Source organism: Pipra filicauda, unplaced genomic scaffold, assembly GCF_003945595.2.
Source record: "Pipra filicauda isolate LSUMZ 115617 unplaced genomic scaffold, ASM394559v2 scaffold300_size901280_pilon, whole genome shotgun sequence".
Taxonomy (NCBI): domain Eukaryota; kingdom Metazoa; phylum Chordata; class Aves; order Passeriformes; family Pipridae; genus Pipra; species Pipra filicauda.
The window spans coordinates 411,297-432,805 of record NW_024104422.1 but is presented as its reverse complement, the minus strand read 5'-3'; the positions used below and the strand labels follow the sequence as shown (position 1 = coordinate 432,805).

General features: G+C 39.3%; 1 protein-coding gene across 1 annotated transcript; it reads right to left on the bottom strand.

The window, feature by feature from the left end:
• Positions 1 to 1,191: 1,191 nt before the first annotated feature.
• On the bottom strand, positions 1,192 to 20,519 carry MRPS35 (mitochondrial ribosomal protein S35). The gene is made up of 8 exons (XM_039383282.1): positions 20,375 to 20,519; positions 18,994 to 19,028; positions 17,830 to 17,997; positions 17,380 to 17,440; positions 16,433 to 16,572; positions 15,625 to 15,734; positions 15,076 to 15,145; positions 1,192 to 4,787 (listed from the first exon to the last, which is right to left on the bottom strand). The coding sequence occupies exons 1-8, from the start codon at positions 20,517 to 20,519 to the stop codon at positions 4,515 to 4,517; spliced, it is 1,002 nt and encodes a 333-aa protein (XP_039239216.1). The 3' UTR covers positions 1,192 to 4,514.
• Positions 20,520 to 21,509: the final 990 nt, after the last annotated feature.

The window sequence follows — 21,509 nt, the reverse complement described above, 5'->3', positions numbered from 1 at the left end:
CAGGAGCTGCAGACTGTGTGGCTCAGGATTTTCTTTGTACAGTGCTCTACTTCAAATTCCCTCTCCAATTCTGAAGGAAAAGGTCGTGGCTCAGCAAGCCACCCTTCTGTTAATGACATAAGCAGGCTTAACTCCATTTATAAAGTCTTCACCAGAAATTAGAGCTTTGCAAAGTTCATGTTTTGACCTCTACCACATTCACAGATCACAAATCTGATCAAATACATTAAATAAACTGATTAATCACGTGCTCCATGTCAAGTTGTGGTACTTCTCATCTCAGTACTGATGACAAGCGTGTTTTGTCATACAGTTCTCCCCCAACACACTTCAGCGAGCACTGTCACACCAATTTGCAATGAAAGTGCTTTTTAAATTATTTTTCTCCTCATAATTTTTAAAATCATGTAACCAAGGAAAACACACTTTAAAACCAACTTACATCTAAACTGTAAGCTACCTGAGCATCTGCTGACAGCCTGCAGACTGCAAACTCAATGGTGCTTGGCCTCTGCCAGCTTGTCTAACTCCTCCATCCTATGAATGACCCTCCATAGCAGCTTGATTCAAAAAAAAAAAAAAAAAAGAAGAAAAGCTAGTCCTAAGGGATGGACACTACTGTTAAATTTAAAAAAGGAAAAAAAAAAGGAAATCAACTCCTGAAAAAAAGTGAAAACCTGCTATTCTTACACATTCCTACAAATGCAAAGACTAGCACATATGTCTTTTCCCTAGACAGGACACACTAACATGCTAGAAACACGAACCTCTGCAAGGAGGCATTAGTTTTGACAGAAATAAGTCAGAGGTAGTATAGTATCTTCTTTCAAAAAGGTGGTTTTTCACCTCCCTTTACTCTTAGAAAAGTGCCTTTTATCTGATAATTGATGAGCTGTGCTGACTGCCTCAAGTCACAGTCATTCTATGGTTTTTTCATCTCCAGATTAGTGACTGTATAGTGCATTTAACAGCACCTTGATGTTCCTTTAATGCTTACCCTCAATATAGTGTTCTGTAGAGTCATATAACGTAACTAGGACTTCAGAACTCACCAGAAAAAGAAAATGAGGCAAAGTGAAAATATATGCACAAATGCTTTTGGGCCAGGATGGAATGACTGAAGTAAGATCATGTTCTGGAGAACCTTCTTGGTTTGTTGTCGTATAGGGAAGAAAATAGGCAGGAAAAGGGTTATATGAAGCACAATAGCAGAATTCTTTTATTACAGACTAAGAGAGTCACAAGAAAATAAATACATACATTTTAGGTATGAGGGAAAGCAAGAAGATGGTTTGTCCAGACAGCACATCCCTTTTTAGGTAACCGTCCCTTTATCCTTTACTTAGCAATGCTATGCCTGAAAACAGGGTAAAAGTGTCCACTCTTTGGAATGTTTATATGGGAGGTAAAAGAAAGATTAGTCTCCTCAAGAGCACCAGTGAAACTAAGCATTACTAGTATTCCATTCACACAGGTACGTGCAGAGGGATGCACACCTTAGTCATTAGTTTGTATTATAATGTACATGATATGTTAGTAAGTGACCATTGCTAAGGATGGATTTATTATTGTCCTGTAGAGGTGTTTTAACGTGGAAGTCTATTAATCTCTAACTCTTCACAGGTTTTAAATTTCAGCGGGAAAATAGAGATGTGTCATTTACTTCATAAAAACATGTGCTACATTATACATCACTGAGACTCCCACTGGAGTTAAGATCCCAGTGCTCCAGGTATTCTACATTAATTACAGAGAAATGCTGTCACCTTCAAACACAAACAGCTCAGAGGGAGAAGGACAGAACCAGAGAGAAACTTCCAAGATGAGAAAGAGCTCAAAATAGCATCCAGGCTGCCTTTGATCCAGTCCAGTGCACTACACGGGCTGTCCTGTAACATATAAACCATCAGTAAAAATCACAAGTGTTAGTCTGAATTTTATATTGCCTTTGATTCTAGAAGCTTGATTGGGCACTTACAGGATTATAAAGGTTTCTAGTTTTCCTGACAGGTTTCTTAGCAAGGAGAGGAAGTACCATTGAAAACCAAGGTTGCAGATTTCCAAGGCCAGCTGGCAAGGTGTTCTATAGCCAGATACTACTGGAAAATGAGTATCCTTGACATTCAGCTTCTGATGGGAACTGTTGGATCTGGTTAGGAACACAATGAATTATTCCCAACATTGTTCTTGGCCCGTAGGCATCATCTGTTGTTAGCAGAGACATTTGACTGTCCTGGTGCTCAGGAGACAATCACCTTTTATCCTGCCTGTATTGAAACATTTAGAGAATGTACATAAGGGAGGCTTGAAATCTTCAGACAGAGCTGTAGGAGCCTGTGAATTTTAAGTTTTCCATGAATTAGCTATGATACAACCAAATAAAAAATCAGTTTCCCTTGCTCTTCTTTCTACCAGATAGCAGAATTAGTAACATCAAATTGTTATTTTAACTATGACTTCCAGAGTTCTACTTAGGTCCATTCAAAGTCTACAAAGAGCAAAGGAAAATTGAGTTGTCCTCTGCCACAGAGAGGATTTTATCAGGTGCTCATATGTCCTGAGCAGTAAAGGACAACTTTATGGAGACAAGCTTATGAGGTTTTCTAAAACACTTAAGGGCATTACTCTTGACAATCTTGTACAAGACATGCAAAACAGAAGTTGCTACATACACTTGCTCATATGCCAGTCCTTCTGCAAGCACTGACAAAGCTAATTAAGGAAACAAATTTCCCTTGTGTACATACTAGAACAGAACTGCCTTTGGAATAGAGCCAGGCACAACTCCAGGCACCACCCATACCACTCTCTGAGTCAAAGTGCAGTTACTTCCTCAGTAATTTTGGTTTCATGGCTGTTCAAAAAAGATTTGGAATCACACAGATGTACTATTTCAAATGAGAATTTTAAACATTGCCCTCCTTATCCCTGAACAAAGGAACAACCTGGTAACAGCTGAAATTTCCCCCATATCAAGCTTCTGCTAAAGCTTCACATTAATACAAATCTAATAGGAAGGACCACTAAATAACTAAGTGCAAAACTGGGATTACAGGACAAGCATTTTCAGTCTTAGCTACAGCTCTGGCAAATTCTCATAGGAAGTAAAAAACTGCATTAAACTCAGCCTCCTACCATACGAAAACAATCTTGACCTTCCAAACCGACAAAACAATCCTTCCAAAACTGACAGTGTTTTGGAAGTGGGAATACATGCACTCTGTGGCTGTATGTAAACACAAAACAGACAGTGAGAAATCCTAGCAGCGAGAGAGTCAAGCCACAGAGAACACTGCAGGAATCAATTCCCTTCACTTTTCTATGTCCTTATTCTTACACTGTTCTCTCTCAGCGAGCTGCTGGCAGGGCCACATGTGTGGTTCTTTCATAGGTATGCAGAATCCTTAACTCCCTCTGCCCCTTCCAGAGAATGACTTTCTAAGCTGAAATCTCAGTAAGCCAGGAAGGTACAATAAAAGCAAGAGTTACTTATGTCCTGAAAGCTGCTATTTTTACGTGGGGATTTTGTTTTGCTTTTGGTTTTTTGCTGTGAGAAGGCAATAAAAGTTGCCTGTGATTCCAGTGTTTCAAATCAATGCCTTTCAAATACAAATTACCCAATATAAGCTAAACATCCATATAGTTTCTCTCTCTGTGCTGCATACCAGTAAGCTGGATGCTAAAACCATTTTTTTTTCCCCTTGAAAAGCCTGGGTAGATTCAAGAGAGAACTCAGCAGGCCTCAGGGCACCAAGACTGAGTCCATTCCTATTTAGCTACATACCTCACTACTCACCAGCTCGTACTTTTAGCAACTCTCATCATTCTTCTTTCCCATGTGCTTTGGAATTTTCTCAACAACTGCTAGTTCACATTCCCACTACCATCCCATTTTCTACCTCATTTTATTCCATCATTTTAGAGACAGGCATTTTTCCTTAGGGTATTTGTTAGCCCTCATGGTGACAGCTGAGTACCTCACACTCTCCCATGTGCTTCAACACCTCTCCAAAAGTTAAAACTGCTTAGACACATTATCTTTATTTTACAGATAGGGAGTAAAGATAGAGCAAAATCTGAGTGACATTTGAAAAGCATTTCGAAAGTTTAGAGTTCTTAACTTTCAGACTTTTAATTAATGGAACTGGGAGCTTAAGTTTTGACATTGTTGCTCTACGTTATATGCCTTAAAAAGTTCTGTGAGAAATCAAAGTGTGATTAAGCAGAGGACTGAAACAGGATCTCCCATGCTAAGCAAACACGGAATAAAATGTCCAAGTTATCAATATGAATCCAAACATACTTTATTCAAAGAACAAGATTCGTGGACAGGACAACTATGCTTACAAAAAAAATTGAGTACTAAAGAGAAAACTGATTACTACTGTGATTATCAACATCAAGTTTCACACTTTTGGTTAAGGTTCTGAATAATTATATATCCATGTCACTAAGAAATATTAATAGTAGCTTAATATTTCTATAATGATCAGGTGTATCTGCAGAGTCTGCTTTCATGCTTGTATATTCAACAGCTTTTTCACAGATTCCTTATACTGAGACATGTTACTTTCTGTTTCACCTTCATTTTTAAGTGCAATTACAGAGTTTCTGTAATTCTTAACCACTTCAGATCCAAGCAGCTCTTCCTTAGAGACATTACTGACATTCTCTGAGGCTTTTATTCGAAGCAGTGTGTCCAAGGCATTTTTCTGAGAGCGACTGTTTTCCCAGATATACTCTTCCATATCTTCCTCAGACTTCTCACTCTCCCACTTCTCAGTTTTCTGAAAGAAAATATACACTGTGTTAAAAAACTACTCAAGACTGAAACAAAGCTACAATAATTCAAAGAAAGTTCTCTCTCATATCAATTCGCTTTACAAAAGACATTCACTGTGGAAGGTATTTCCTCCTCTAAGGCACAATGCTTGTAACTCGATCCTGTATGAGCAGGATGAGTTTCTTTCCTCCCACTTATCAAGTTCTTTATGGATCTGGCAGGTATAACTGGGCAAGTCAGAGTGGGAAGAAAAGCTTATGGACTATACACAGTGAATAACAAAAAATCTTGTAAAAATAATAAATTTTAAATAACCCTAAATGCTCAAGATTTGGAGGCAGTTATTATTATTTATTATGTCTCTAGCATATGATTTTGGTATGTCTACACTGGCTGTAAGACATGAAGTGAGACAGTCCATACCAAGTAACCTATGATGAAAGACAGCAATCCTTCACCATTTGGGAAATATTTTAATTGGGACTCTTAAGGAAAAGCACCAACAAATAATCCATTTATTCTTCCTGCAAAACAAATTGCTCTTCAAAAGAATCTCTATCCATAAGGTGCTAATTTTTCCCTAATTAGCACTGCAAGATTAGACAGGATCACAAGTTGAACACTGACAGACACCATCCCAGTGCCTGTAAATACTTGGCTTGTACAGTTGTTCTTTATAAATGTTGTCTTTCAACATTTCTCCAGCAGGCCTTCACAGACTGTTTAAGGAATATTTCAAATGTTATAACCTGCTATTTTTGTATATTTAATTTTTATTGTACTTTGGTAAATATATATGCTTCAGAGGTAGATTTTTATATGTGCTTATTTATTTTTATAATTATTTAGTATTTTACTGATGTAAACAACATATAGTATCCTTATATTATTTCAAGGATCACAATTTAAAGTATTTTGAGTTTATTTCTGGTGTTTTTCTTAAAATTGTTATAAAACTGTGTCTAAATAAAACTTGCATTTCTCTGGAAATAAGTTCAAAAAAACCTTATAGTAAAGCATTTACATCATATGCATTTTTTCCTTTTTTAAATCCCTTACCAGAATGAGCTCTTCAGTAAATTTTTAACTATGCTATGCAGAATCAAAAAGAACCTTGCAACCGTAGATTTTTTTTTTCCTTTGTTGTTTGGGTTTGGCTTTGAGTTTTGGGGTTTTTTTTTGGGGGGGATGGGGTGTTGGTATTGATTTTTCATTTATTTTAAAATATTCTGTCCACTAATTGTCAAGGCTACTGCAGTCAAACCACAACATTTAATAACCTTTTATTAAGACCCAAGACTTTTTTTTCCACTACAACCCTGAGTGCTTGGATCTGTCTATCTGAATTTAAAACACTTTACCAAATGCTGCATCTTGCACCTGGTAAATGGAATCTCTTGGTTTTTAAATCCCTGAGTCCAAATGTTTAGTCAGAAGCAGTGAATACCACCATTAAAAGGTTCTGACATGAAAACCTGGACACAAATACAACACAGAAGTAAAAGAATCTCATTCAATTTCTAGAGAGGAAAAAAGGAACAAAAGGAAGTCCTGTAGCCTGTATTGCCAAAACAATTGGGAATAAGTGGGTAAAGTATTCCTTGTGTGTTTGACAAATACTGACATACAAAGTGGAGACTGACATAGTTTTTAATTAACATCATCATCCTGGTTTACATATCCCTTGTTTATCTGCATAATGACTCTCCGAGACATTTTTTTCCCCAAACTCGGACAGAATTTTAAAGCAAAAGCCTTTCTCACAGGGATAGGGTTTCTCAGGAGTAAGGGAATATGGGTATCACCTCTGGTCACTCCTAAACTCATGTTTGAAGTTCAAACAAAAGATCACTGTGAGCCTTTTAAACACCTCTAAGTTATAGCAGAGACAACAAGAACTAATTACAGTTATTACATTTATCTCTCCAGGACAATCCTGCTCTGCACATATTAACTCAGAGGATTTTGGAGATGCCTCCTGATAAACAGATTAAGCTTTCCTCACCTCCTTTGGGCAACACAGAGCAAGATCTTAAAGGGGATTTTAAAGAAACTGTGAAGTATTTCTTTCTTGGAATCCTTCCCAGCAGAGTGATTTGTCAAAATGGATTTTAAAGTAAAATCTGACTACATGGTGGGGGGTGAGGGGGAAAGCAGGAGGGGATTTGACAGTAGGGGGAGATTTCCAAATCCATTCCTCAGCCCTGCTACAAGAAGCCAGTATCCATCACTGCACTGTTGGTGGCCATGTCTCAAAATGAAAAGTTATCCTCCAGATATCCAGTCCAGACATACATCACCGACAGGAAACTGAGCAGAAATCAGGTTTTTGCAAACTAACTGAATCAAGTGAAACTTAAAATACCTTTTCAACACAATTTATTGCAAGAGGAAAGTGAACCTAGATTTATATATGCAATTGAAAATGTACCCTAGACAGACAAGGTATATACCCTGGGTATCCATGAACTCTGAATAGTGGGAATGTTACAAGTGTTGTAGTCTTGGTTTAAAGTGTTACGAATTAAACTTCAAAATTAGGTCTTTATCACCCCAAATTTTGTTAGTTGATTATTTTTGTCCCCTGTAAATTTAAAATGTTAGTGAACAGTGCAGTAAGAGTCTTAAAAATGAGAATAAAACTATGAAAACTGGAATACAAGTGTATTTATAACATTTTTCTAGAATCCCCACTTAGTGAACAAGGTTAAAAATCAAGAATATAAATTTCTTCAATGAATTCACTAAATATGATTGTCTCATTCTGTCACACAGAAGACAGAATCTCAGTATGACCCAGTCTGGTTGAATATGCATTCAGCTGATAATTTCAACCTTTGTCTCTTACCAAAACTTACAATAAGAACAAAACCAAAACCAAATTAAAAAAATCACCAGAAAACAACTTTTTTATATAAAGTCAAAGATCTAAACCTGTTGCTAAAGAGGCACAGAAGAGATATTTTTTTTTAACACTTCCTAATTCAAATATAGAGAATTATTTTTTAATGCCATAAACAGAACAAGGATTTGTTTCTATGCAAATTTTTTATAGTACAGTACAAGCCAGTATTTTGGGAGGTTTACAAGCCTTTACTGTGTTTAATCTGAAATGCTGAAAGAGTATGAATGCTCAAACAGTACTTTGGACAGTGAAATTGCTTTTTACATGTAAGTCATTAACAAAAAGCTTCAATTTATATTGTACCTTTAAGTACAGAAAAAAAGGGAGCATTTTGCATCACTTAAGCAGGCATTTCACCATCAGTTTGCTTGGTTCTTTCCTGCCAGTTTAACTTTCACAATTTTGCTGTCACAGTGATACAGAGACTTAAAATTGTCAGCTCTTTGGTGCTTCTTTTGGGAAAAACATTTTTAATAAAATTTTGAAGCGGCACACAGAAATCCTGGGGGCAGTTAAAAACATGACTCATGTTAGCTAACCTTATTGTCAATGGTATAAGCAGTTAAAAATCTAATGCTGTTTAGCAAAGACCAAGTAGTTTAGTAGGATTTTTTTTTTTTTTTTGAGGGGAAGGAAAGTTCCTTAAATTCCAAGTCAAATTTCAAACTCTGTATGGGCTGGAATAAATACATCTATTTCTTAGTACTGCACTGAAATAACATATTCTGTGTGGTACCATAACCTTACATTTTCAGGTTATAAATGACAGCTATGCTAACATTTTCCAAATGACTGGGTACTTTCAATCCTAAGAGGAACTGCCAGAACAATTACAGACTCTTTGGGTATAATACACCTTTCATTTGTACTACTTAGTTAGCAACTTACAAAGAAATGCCAACAGAAATTTGTAGAGAGGCAAAACATATTTTTATCACATGAGATTGCATAGAAAAATTTGAATTTCCTGGTGATGTGAAGTAAGTTAAAATACATTCCTCTGAATAAGCAGAACATTATTTTCTAGGACAGAGCAACAGCACAGGACAGGTGGGACCTCTAGAGGATCAAGGCAAATCAGGACAAACTGGGAGGACTAAACATTTCAGTAAGGTACAAATGTATAAAGCAAAAGGAGAAAAAGCAGAGAAGCAAAACAAGAACTTTGCCTCAAAAAATAGCACTGCATGCAAGAGATGCTCTCGTGTTTCATGATACTGTCAAGCTTAATCTCTGCTTCTGTCACCAGCTCCAGAGTCCTCAGTGGTTGCCTGAATTGCCTCTTCCAAAACAACACTTCATTTCTCTGGGCTGGAGTGGCTGCAGCATTTTCTGGAAAATCCAGGCTTCTGTTAAGGGTCATTTGTAAGGTATTTATCTAACTCTGTTTTCTGAACGCTGATCAGGTAAGATTCTGATCTCATCATGAAAGATCAGTGATATTAAGAGTCCAACTCTTCGGTGATTTTCTGTTCATTTTTTTAATGTCTACAGCCCACAAGGCTTCATTTCACTCCAACATATAGACTGAAAATTAAACAGCTGCAAAAATTATATTTATGTATCAAAAAGAAGCCTTGTTTCTCCAGCTACTAAAAATAAGGAGTTTAAACTTACTTAAGCAAAAAGCTTACTACAGTCTGAAAAAGTACAAAGACAATTTTTAATTCAACCTTTTGCTGGAATGCTCATCCTTTGTGGTACAAGAGGTACAAAAAAAGTGTAACCTTCTTCCACTACAATACACATTTCTCGTCAGAAAAACCTTCCTTTTATTCTAAATGTTTGAATTCAGATCGTCAGAAAAAACTTACTAAATTTAACATCTAATTATGCCCCTTTAGCTTTACCTTTTCTGGTTCACATTAACGATGAAGACTCAAGTTGTTAGATTTTGAGCACTGGTGAGCACACAATGAAATGGAATAGATGCTTCAAAACCAAGTTTATATTACAACATTTAGAGTCAACCCTTACTTTGGCCTCAGTTTGCATTACTTAAACCACTGCATTACAAACATATTATAATAACATGCTGAGAAAGGCCTGTTCTAGGAAGGAAGGACACAATTATATTAAATTTCTAAGATCTCCTTCTATGAAACTGCAAAATTCTACTGTTACTAAGTGTTACTGGCACAACCTGAAGTGATTATTTGAATTATTTGAATTGTGGTTATTTGTAATGGCCTAAAATAACTGTAGTTGAAAAAAATGAAGTCTAAAGAAAAGCATATTATCACTAATGGCCAGCTAAAATATTCATTTAGCATGCACACAGACTTGCCACCCCACCAGTGGGGTGCCTTGCCACTCAATGCTTTGTTTAAAAAGGAATGCAAGGTAGTGTGGGCTATTTTCCTCAAACTCATTCAAACTGTACAGCTGTGAGGTGGTGGATAAATTTCAGTTAAGCCTCTATCTACTGTCACTCTGTCCATTTTTCAGTTTTTTTCCTTCGCTCACCTTTCTGTTTCAAGTTCCCTGCCCTTTCATCCCAAGTACTATTGGCATCTCCAATGGAAGCAGAGAGCAGAGAGATGCACCCAGAACCCCTTTGGCTATTACTGTTCATATTAAGAAGCCACTTTCAACCTCTCCTACTGTTACAGTGATTCTTCCTTACTGTTCTTTTTAAGCCTTGAATAATTTATCAGATTTCCATAACCACAGTACTCGAGAAACCAGGAAAGTTCCACAGTATGTGCAGCATTACCTATCTACTAAATACCTACTGCTAATATGTCAGATTAGACCTTGTACTTTAAGAAATACTGAAGAACAGAAAATCCATGGGCAACTATTTATTACTCTTTCAAGATCTCAGATCTGTAATGCAGAATTGAGATCCTCCCCTCTCCATCCTCTTGCATTTGTGTAGACTGAAACATATGTAGAATTGGAGCAAAAAAACCGAATGACTCTGAATATTCTTCCTTACAGGAGAATTGATTTCCTGCTCCATTTGCTTCTCCTTCCTTCTTTCAACTCATAACAGAAGTGGACTTTTGGGTGCTAAACTATTAATCCAAGCTGAGTGTGAAGAAATCAGTCCATGATCCTTTTAACCACTCGAGGGCAGCAAACTCTTACTCTGTAAAAATCATCTGATACCACAAAAATACACCCAGGTTTCAAGTGATGTTACAGCACTCAAGAAATACCATTGTTTAAAGGCAGTAAAAATACAACTGGTTAAGCTGCTGTTTAATACTCTACCTAATATATCTCACCCTTGATTAATTCAATCCAGACACCATCCTCAGGGATAATTTGAAAAGAATCACAAAAGAAGTCCAAAGAAGATAAGTTCAATTCTTACCACTCAGTGTAAGTCAGCTATCTAATTAATATATTCTGAAATCCAATAAACACAAATATTTCATTATTAACCTGAAAGCTATTAAATAGGAAGCAGAAGATTTCCAAGTGTTTTAGAGTAAGAAAATAAATGAACATACTTAAGTTTTAAAATCTGATTGTTTTAAAAATAACTGAACTCATAGGTCTGATATCTACTTCCACTTGTAACTGTAATAGAAGTGCATCACTGGCAACTAAAACATAATTACACTTGAAATTACATTTCCTGATGTATATCTGCATATAATTCTTCCTTTTCTTCATTCATTCATTCATTCATCATGGTTGGGCTTCGTGTACGAAGATTTGGGAAAGGCTCTACCCACGTTTGTTACAAGCACACTGGTGGCTAATAAGGCCAATACAAGATAGACAAGTCCGACTGCAAAAGGCACAGCAGAAGGACTCCTTAGGTGGTAAATTCTGCAAGACACGGTTCTTTCTGCGCTGTCTTTTCTCCTCGAGGGTGATCCTGCGTGTGTTCTCAAAGGAAGCAGCAGCGTTATAGATGGTGTGTCTCCAGGCCTCCCGATTTGAGGCCAGAGTAGACCAGTTATGGTGATCAATATGGCTGAGGCTGAGATGTTGTTTCAGGGAGTCCTTGTATCTTTTCTTTGGGGCTCCTCTCTTGCGGCAGCCAGTGGCAAGTTCACCGTAAAGCAGGATCTTAGGGAGGCGGTGGTCCTTCATCCTGGAGATGTGTCCTGCCCATCGCAGCTGTGTTCTCATCAACATGGCCTCAATACTTGTGACTGCTGCTTGTTCTAGAACAGATGTGTTGGTCACATAGTCTGACCAGTGGATGTTTAGGATTGTACAGAGGCAGCGTTGATGGAAGCGTTCTGGGAGACGCAGGTGGTGGCGGTAGATGACCCCTGATTCAGATCCATATAAGAGAGTGGACAGCACTATGGCTCTGTAAACACTGATCTTGGTACTTTTCTTCAAGTGTTTATTTCGCCAAACTCTTTTATGGAGTTTTCCAAAAGCACTATATGCCTTTGCCAACCTGTTGTCTATCTCTCCGTCAATCTTACCATCCGAGGAGATGAGGCTGCCTAGGTAATTAAACTGTTGGACTGATTTGAGCTCCGATTGGCCAATGGTGATATGGGGATGATGGAAGACTTCCTGAGGTGCAGGTTGATAGAGAACTTCTGTCTTCTTTAAGCTGACTTCCAGCCCAAAAAGCTCAGCAGTGTCTGAAAGTAAGAAGTTAAACGCTGCAGAGCTGCTTCTGTGTGGGCGACAAGGGCGGCATCATCAGCATAAAGCAGCTCCCACTATTGCAGAAGGAATTCTACCTGAAAGCCAATGTGGTTTCAGAGCCAACAGGAGCACCACAGACATGGTATTTGTCCTCAGACAACTGCAAGAGAAGTGTAGGGAACAGAACAAAGGTCTCTATGTAACCTTTGTTGATCTCACCAAGGTTTTTGATACCGTGAGCAGAAAAGGTCTGTGGCAGATTTTGGAATGTTTAGATTGTCCCCCCAAGTTCCTTAAAATGATCATCTCACTCTATGAGATACTCACGGCCAAGTCAGATATGGTGATGCACTTTCTGAGCCCTTTCTAATAACCAGTGGTGTGAAACAAGGCTGTGTTCTTGCACCAAACCTATTCACAATCTTTTTCAGCAGGATGCTCCAAAGGGCCACGGCAGACCTCGAGGATCAGGACGGTATCTACATTCGATATCGTACTGATGGAAGCCTTTTCAACCTAAGGTGACTGAAGGCCCACACTAAGACCCTAAATCATATTGTCCAGGAGCTTCCTTTTATACACGCTTGCCAATTCACAAAATACAGAAACATAGTTATTAACATAAATTCTGTCACATTTAGAGAGAGATATTAGGCAAAGTTTTCAGGACTGAGGGTAAAAATTACATGCATCCAGCTTTCCTTCACTGCTCTCATCTTTTTATTCAATTACATCACAACCATGCATTAACACACAGTGTGACACTACTCTGCTGTGAAAGTCATCAAATCTTACAGTTAGTTCTGCAAACAGGACTGATGTTACTGTCTAACTGGCAGGCCAGTCCCCATCCATTGCCCTTGCACAATAAAGTTGGTACAAATTAAAATAAACCACACATTGTTTGCTTATGGTTTACAAAACTCCCTTTCAGCAAGTCACTAAAAGGCATTACCACTGATCATGGAGGGAAAAAACCACGCCACAAAGCAAAACATGTCACACAAAATAAAAAACCATGTCTCGGGAAACCATTAATTTTTCATGGAAATCAAAGACAATTACAACTGATTGACAAACTCATCAAACATTAACATGGAGGTTGGAAGGTAATAAAAGGGCAGGAGACTTGTGCATATTCAACATACACTGAACACTCACGTAGCAGTATCATATAGCCCTGTCTGCCATCACTAATTAATGCCAGAGCACAGCACAGACGTGCTGTTCGTGCTGAAATTAATAAAGTGAGCAGTGTCTAACCCTCTTGTCATTGCAATACTGATCTGTCATTAATTTCAGATTTGTAATGCAATATAATGCTGTTGGGGAGAGGAACATCCATGTGTACAAAACTCTTGAAATCTAGAGTAAATGTTACCCTTCACAATTAATTTAATTTGACGTACTCTACAATTGCAAAATGTATCCTTCAAGGCAGCTCTCACTGAAAGGGAAATATAGCTCATCCTCCTAAGTATGTTTGTAACGTCACCACTGCAGTGATCGAAATCGAGAACACCTAAATTCATAAAAATGTTGAATATGGAAAATACAACTTATATAAAAGAGTACATCTATGGAAATAGGGTCTGTCTCAAACAATGTGACTAGTAACAGTACACTCAACTTTATGTTATTCAAAACATTAGTATGGATTTTCAGCCTTAATTTTATTTCAGACTACTAACTTGTTTTCTGCAAGAAATGCCTATTTATAACCTGCACAACTAACCACAAAAATACAAGAGACAGGTCTGAACAGTTCACTGTGAAAGAAAGATCTGTAGTCTAAAGATATCTTATTATACTTAGAGGCCTACTTAAAATTTGTAGTAAATTAATAATAAATTGGAATAGTACCTTTCATACATTTGGATTGGATATCTGATATGTAAAACCACTTAACAAAACAAGCTACAGGGAAAAATTCCAAATACTCCTTATCATGAATGATTATGGAAAACTTTACATTACACTTGCTTTATCCTAAAGAGTTATAAATTTTTTTTTATATTTTTCAGGACACTAACACCGATGCAATGAAATGCTAAAACTAACAGGAGGTGCAGAGGAGGCCCCTTTCCTGAGCAGGAGGGAGCTCAGAAAAGCAGTCAGCTTGAGGCAAAGTGAGAGAGCATTTAAGAAACAGAACATTTCCAAATTACAGCCATTGTTTACTTTAGCCCAGGAAGAGCCCAAGAAAAGACATATTCTAAGCAACAGGTCCAAGTCCGGAATCAGGCAAGATGTAGATATTGTGTTCTCAGTTTTCACAGCTTTTAAGCGATAACACACCCCTCTGTTTTTTTGGAACAGACTTGGTTTTGCCTTTAAACACAGTCCCTGTTAAAAGTGCATAGGTAACGGGAGATAATCACAGAGCACACCATTCCTCTGGGTGCACTAAATTCATATTTGAATATTGTGCACAGGCAGCCCAGCGTGATGCCACATTAGAGGTACGTTTAGGAATCCTGACAATTAAGGTGTTTTCTGGTAGGCTCAGGGTCAGTTTTAGGCTCCTGGTTGAGAGGAGCAAAGCATTGGGAAAGAATCTCTTATTGAGGTCAAAACCAAGTGAACTTCTTAAAAGAGACAAACTGTTCAGAAACAACAAAATAGCACTTGTGAAGTTAAGAGAAATGCACTCTTAAGTTGACTCTGGAATTAAGATCAAACATAGGCAACTTATCTTGGTTGAATTTGAAGACAAGTGAGGTGGAAGAGGGAAAGAATCTTGAGATAATTTACTTTAAGGTATGACAGAGAGCACATGCACATTAGACAGCACGAGCTACTTAAAACTGCTTACCCAAGATTCATGGTACAGAACCGTGAGCAGGTGCATGCCATAATCATAGTTCTGTCTTCTTAGGGGACACCTGAAAATTCAGGAACAAAGCTCATTTTTTGGAACAAGATGTTAAAAATCACCATCTATTTTTCTAATTTGCAATGTAGGGAATCTTAGGGAAATGTGTGTTTAAATCACATGCATTTCTGAATTACACCCAACCAAGAATAACACCTTGGCGGTGTGAGTATTAAGAACATGGGAGAAAGGGCAACTGCAACTCAGTAGGAAAATCTACAAAATCCAAGAACTAACAAATCTTCAGGAAACATTAAAAACTTTTTTGCCGTCTGTGCCAAACTGGAACCAAACACACATAAGTCTGAACTCCTTTAAAACCTGATTTTAACAGTTAATAACAGGAGCAGTGTTAAGTTTAAGTCCTATTTTAGCCTTAAAAATATAATAATTCACCAAGAGAACAGCCGGTATTACTGGAAGACACCCAGCCCTTTCTATACAGTGACCATTGGTACAAGCATTTTTGTTTCCTTCTGGTAACTGTACCTGTCTGTGACAATTGTGAGCACATCTGTCTCCTGGCAGTACCGCTCTCCTACAAGTTTAACAAGCTTCTTCTTTGCATGGTCATCCAAATTCAGGTTAGAAAGTTTAACCTTCAAGTACAAGAGAAAACAACTTTAACTCCTTGGATAAATCCAATCTCTGCACTTTGGAAATACTTGAGACAGTATGGTACACCTATTAAGAATTAGAAGGACAGCTATTCAGGATGCATTTGCAGAATTTCTTCTGATCGTATCACATCAGAAGTCTTACCACAAGGCAAGAATAATGTGAATATTCAAACTATATATACATGTATAATAAACACCCACATAATGCCTAAATCTCCTGAGCTCCCTTCCAACCTCAAATATGTCATGATCCTATGCTGACAAGGCTGCTGTGCCTATTGCATACACACTGATGCCTGGAGGCCTGCCAACTCAACACTTATAAATAGTGCCACATTCATATGACCCACCTTTCAATACCTGTGCACTTCCAGGGCCAAAAAATTAGCAATGAGAAGATCTAAGCAAGACATGGAGAACCTTTTCTACAAGGACATTCTTCAGAGGGTACACTATTTTGCTTACATCACAGCCAACTTAAATGCACATCCATAACCTGATGACCTCAGTTCTAACATTCTGCAGAATACTTCAGGAAATCCACTGCTTTTTATTTATTCTGACTTTGAGGAAACCATTTCCCTCATTTCCTTATAGCAGATACTTGCACGTTTGGAAAAGAAAAACAAGTATTTAGGCTTTTGAGACAAAGGCAGTTTATCAAAATTACTACTTACTCTTAAAGTCACCACTCTTGCTTTGGGATTGCGAATAGACGTCCCTGAAGAAACATAATCTACAGTTTCGGTTTCAATGGGAAAATGCTGTTCACATTTCTCATCACTGTCCAGAGCACTTGGCCATTCAGTGCAGAAATCTGTATAATAAAGAGAAAACACTACAAGTAATACCTGTTTGGTGTATTTGGTTGTTGCTTGGGGATTTTTTTTCCAGATTTATTGTAATCTATCTTTTCACTGGGTTTAATCCTTTTTGTATACTGGGTCCTCCAAAACCCAGGATACAGTACTCCAGATGCCAAACAATCACAGAATGGTTTGGGTTGGAATTGACCCTCAAAGATTAAAGAGTCCAAACCCCTGCCATGGGCAGGGACATCTTTTACTAGATTTGGCTGCTCAAAGCTCATCCAACCTGACCTTGAATACCTTCAAGGATGGGGCATCCACAGCTTCTCTGGGCAAGCCCTTTCAGTGTCTCACCATCCTCATCACAAAAAATGCTTCCTTTGCCTCATTAGGTTCTCTTGCTGGCTGGTAGAGATTCTCTTGGTCTTCAGCAGATCCTGTATCTTCCCAGCAGACCTTGTTCTCACAGAGGGTTTCTAGTATTAATAGCTTTTTGGTCATTAAATGCAATCCAGAATGGCTACTGACTGAACCCTGGTTCAATCACAGAGAGTCTTCTGAGAATTCTGTCACATTCATCACTCACCTTTCTCAAGGCACTAAACTATCAACTTGTCAGTACAAGTAGGGCCTCATTGAAAAGTAAAATTTCAGTCTTTCTTGGGTGCTCTCCTAAAACACATCTGCCAACCACCTAGGTAACTCCAGGCAGCAGCAATAAAGCAGACAGTACTAGCCAAAGCCTGACAAATAACCAGGTTCACAAGTGTACCATGTCTCACCTTCTACTTGATCACACACATTTACATTCTCACCTTTAAGAGCTGCACAGTGCTTCTTAATTGCAGGAGGAGTAAGATGCAAAAAATTGGGAATCTGAAACAGACACATTAAGAGTTACCACAATAATGGCTTTTTGTCTGTTCCTAAGTAAATGGACATGACTGAAATCCGATTACACTTCTCACATTTGTTATGGTAATACAACACGCTGAATAAGATATTCAGATAAGTACTCAAGTCTGATTTAGGAACAGACTTCAGTTAGCCCTAGTACAAAAATCACAGGCATGATCACCCTAAAAATGTCTCCAGATTTCATTTATTTGTTACTTAACTTTGTTACCATTTCATTTAGAAACTGAAGAGGATCATCCTGTTTAATAAGAGAAAACAGTCTCCAATACCAACACCCCAATCAAAGCAGTGCAGCCTTAGTGAATACTAACATTACAATAACCACCCACCCATGTGATGTGTCTTACCTTAATAAGTTCTAAGTTGCCTTCTTTTGGGGGAGGTACTCCTCTCTTCACTGGGTAACCCATTCGGATTGGGAGAGGCACAGAGGCAGGTTTAAAGGCAGCTGCTGTTGGATAAACACTGCTCCAGTCCTGATCCACAGCCATCCTCTCTGTTCTGGGAGGTACAGCCTAATCAGTGCAAAAGGATACAAGCTGGACGTGAGATACACTGTTTGTAAGACAAAGCAGGGTCAACACACAAAACATAAATCACCAGGGGAAGGAAAGGGAATCAAATCAGTATGGAACTGCAAACTCTGTTTCCTAAAGGGCCTGAGCGTGTAGTTGGGGGCAAGACAATGAGTTTTAAAATACTGGAATTCTGAAAGTGTGAACCAGTTGATAATAAAAGAAACAGATTATAATTGACACTTCTTGCTATAGAAATTCCAGTACAGGAACAATGTATTAGTATATTGAAGAAATAGCTTATATCCTCCAATAACTGACCAGAGTTTCAGTCAAATGCTCCTAAAAAACCTAACAAACAAACAAGTCACTGTTTTTTTCCCCCAAAACTTTAATTTTTAATTTAGAGGGGTAGAAAGAAAATGGATATATGCAGTCAACTGGTCTTACTGTTTTGGTGTATCATAAAATCCACTCTTAGAAGCTACACAAAAATTTAATGTATCCCAGGTCTACTTCACTATTTGCTTTTAAAACATCATAACCTGCACTATACAACTTTTGACATGTACATGTGGATGACAACAGGAAATTTTTAGTTATTAAATATCCAGATATCAGTTTTAAATCCACCGTGCACGTACAATTTCACTGATGCACAAGATCACACTTTTTATTTACACCAGAAAGAAACCACCACAAATCCTGTAAACTCAGATTGAAAATAACAATAAAATGTCTGGTTTTTTGAAAATGCAACTTTAAGTTACTCTTCAGACCTGCAGTACATGGTGTCAATAAAAGTTAACTATTAGCTTACTGTTATGTTTTGGCTTTATGAAGGCACATACTGAAAAGAGCTGGGACATTACAGAAAGCAGGTGCTGGCCTGGAACAGTCACAGGGTTTGACTGCAGAAGGGGTTCCTGTTATGACACACAGCTTAGAAAACTGTCTCAAACACCTGAGTTAGCTGCAAATCATTTCACTACTTACAAACTGTGGTGTCCTGCCTCTTCTCCTTATTGAAGCTGAAAGAAAAAAAAAACAGAGCCATTTAAAATACAAATTTTTATATAGTTGTTTTTTTTTTTTGAGGGGGCAATGCAACATAGTCTTCTACACTTTTTTTTGCACTTGTCTTTGTACCAATGTTCATTAATACTCCCCAGTCTTTACATGGAAGAAGGGGAAGATCAGGTACTCAGACTGCAGATTGCTCATTTATTTTTTGAAACATTAGATAAAAAAGAACTTCAAGAAAATGAGTGAGAGTAAACTTTCACCTTCATCCCTGTGCTCCCTCTTTCCCACATGGCTGTGCAGTCACAAATCACCCTCCCACAGCAGCACAAGATGGATAAACCTAAGAGTTACTATTTCCAAAAGGAGAATCACATGGCTCCATCCCTTCCTTCTGAGTTTACACCCTCTTCTGTGCCACTATGCTGCTCAACTAACCTCTGTATGAACAGTTTGCACATTGGATTGTTTCTCTTCTTGAGCTGGGGATGGGGATCATGTCAATCCAGTTTAATGAGCAATCATGCAAGAGTTTAACTCCTTTCAGGCCTGAGCCACCCTCTGACTCTACTTTATAGCCAGATAATACTTGGAGCTGTGGTGAAGGACTCTCAGGGATGCATGAAGATACCAAATACCACTGGATTGTCAAACTAAACAGAGATCTTGCTTCCCTCCATTTCTGCCCCCTCCTGAAACTCTAAAACACTTCAAACTCCGCTCTCCAAAAAACGACACTGGACAATGTAGCCTCAGACAAATGAAGGTGAAGCCGATGCCATTTACTTTCAAGTGACTGGTTTGAGCTCTCAGGTTTTATTTCTTTGTATATATTTAGCAAAAAAAAAAAAAAAAAAGGGATTTAGGAGTGGACGTTTGGGTTTTCCCCTTATTAATGTCTTACAACCCTACCTCCCAAAACCTGGTAAACTTTACAGTTCTTTCGTTTTCCTTACCCGAGTACTTTATGTACCCCATTCTGCTCATCCTCTTCTTGCTATATAAAAAATTTAAATTGAAAGATACACCAGGGGGTTCTACAACAGTTCACACACAGCATTCCTTTATCGCCTGACCTGCCTTCCTCGCGGTGCTTTCACATGCAGCCACACTTCGCACCGCACTGCTTCTGTTACAAACATCCATAATTTCAGGCCAGGACCCCTTTAACACTTAAAGGATCTTTCAGAGACCAGGCCTGGTCTCACGGGAGCACACAGCCCTCGGCAAACCATGAAATTCCCTCTGGGAATAACCGAAACCAGGCACCGCTCCGCCGCAGCCCCGTCACTCAGCGCTCGCTCCCGCCCTGCCGGCGGAGGCGCAGCGCGGCCCCCGCGCCCCCCGCGCTCACCTTCCCGCTGCTGCGGCCCTTCCTTGCCGCTCACCGCGGGCGCCGAGGAATAAGCGGCGCGGCCCCAGCGAGGCGCGGCTGGGAGCCCCCCGCCGGCCCCGCACCACAGCCCGGCCCGGCAGCACAGCCCGGCCCGCGCCGCCATCGCGGCCCCCGCAGCCCCGCCCAGCCCGACGGCGGCCGGCGCGGGCCCGGGGCCGGGCAAGCTCCGCCCTCACGGAGCGGGGCGAGACGGGACCCGGCGGGACTCGCTGTGCCCGCGGGGAGGAGCCTCGTGCTCCGCCATTGCGTGGGGACGTGGAATACCATGGATCGGGGGCACTCCTGCACCTGCTCAGGAGACCCCAGAAATCCTGCCATGTGCCTGAGAGCGTTGTCCAAACACTCCTTGAGCTCTGTCAGGCGGGATGCTGCGACCGCTGCCTTGGGGAGCTTGTTCGGTGCCCAACCATCCTCTGGGGGGAGAACCTTTTGCTAATATGTAACTTAAACCTCCCCGTCACAGCTCCAGCCGTTCCCTCGGGTCCTGTCACAGAGAGCAGAGGTCAGTGCCTGTCCCTCCTGAGGAAGGTGCAGGCGGCCGCGAGGGCTCCCCTCAGTCTCCAAGTTTTTGGGGGGGATTTCTTCCCCCCCCCCCCCCCCCACGCACACCTGAAGGGAGGAGGACTGGTGAAAACAGCCATGAAATACAGTTCGGAACAGGAGATCTAGACAACTTCTTAAGAAGAAGAGTTTAAGTCAGTGTAGCTGTAAATTAAAATAGCGTCACTGGTGAAATTTGTTGGGATAAGGCACAGACCTGCAAATAAAAGTGTATTTCTGAAAATAGTAATCAAAACCACCTGCTGAGAGTTTGATGACATTAAAATCTCCCTCATTGCTCTTCAACCAGAACCTCCTGTCTTTCTCACATTCACTTCTTCCCATAGGATCCTTCACCTCCCCTTTTTTGTTTTGTTGCAGGGCAAATTGAATCATGCTGGACTACATCTGAAACATGCTAAAAACCTCATCTGAATAACTATAGACTGTACAGCAAATAAGCTGCAAAAGGACTCAAGTTTTTGACTCATATTTCTTTCATACTGAAAAAGCCTCCGATTAAAAATAATTTAAATAGCAGCCTGGAAAGTCC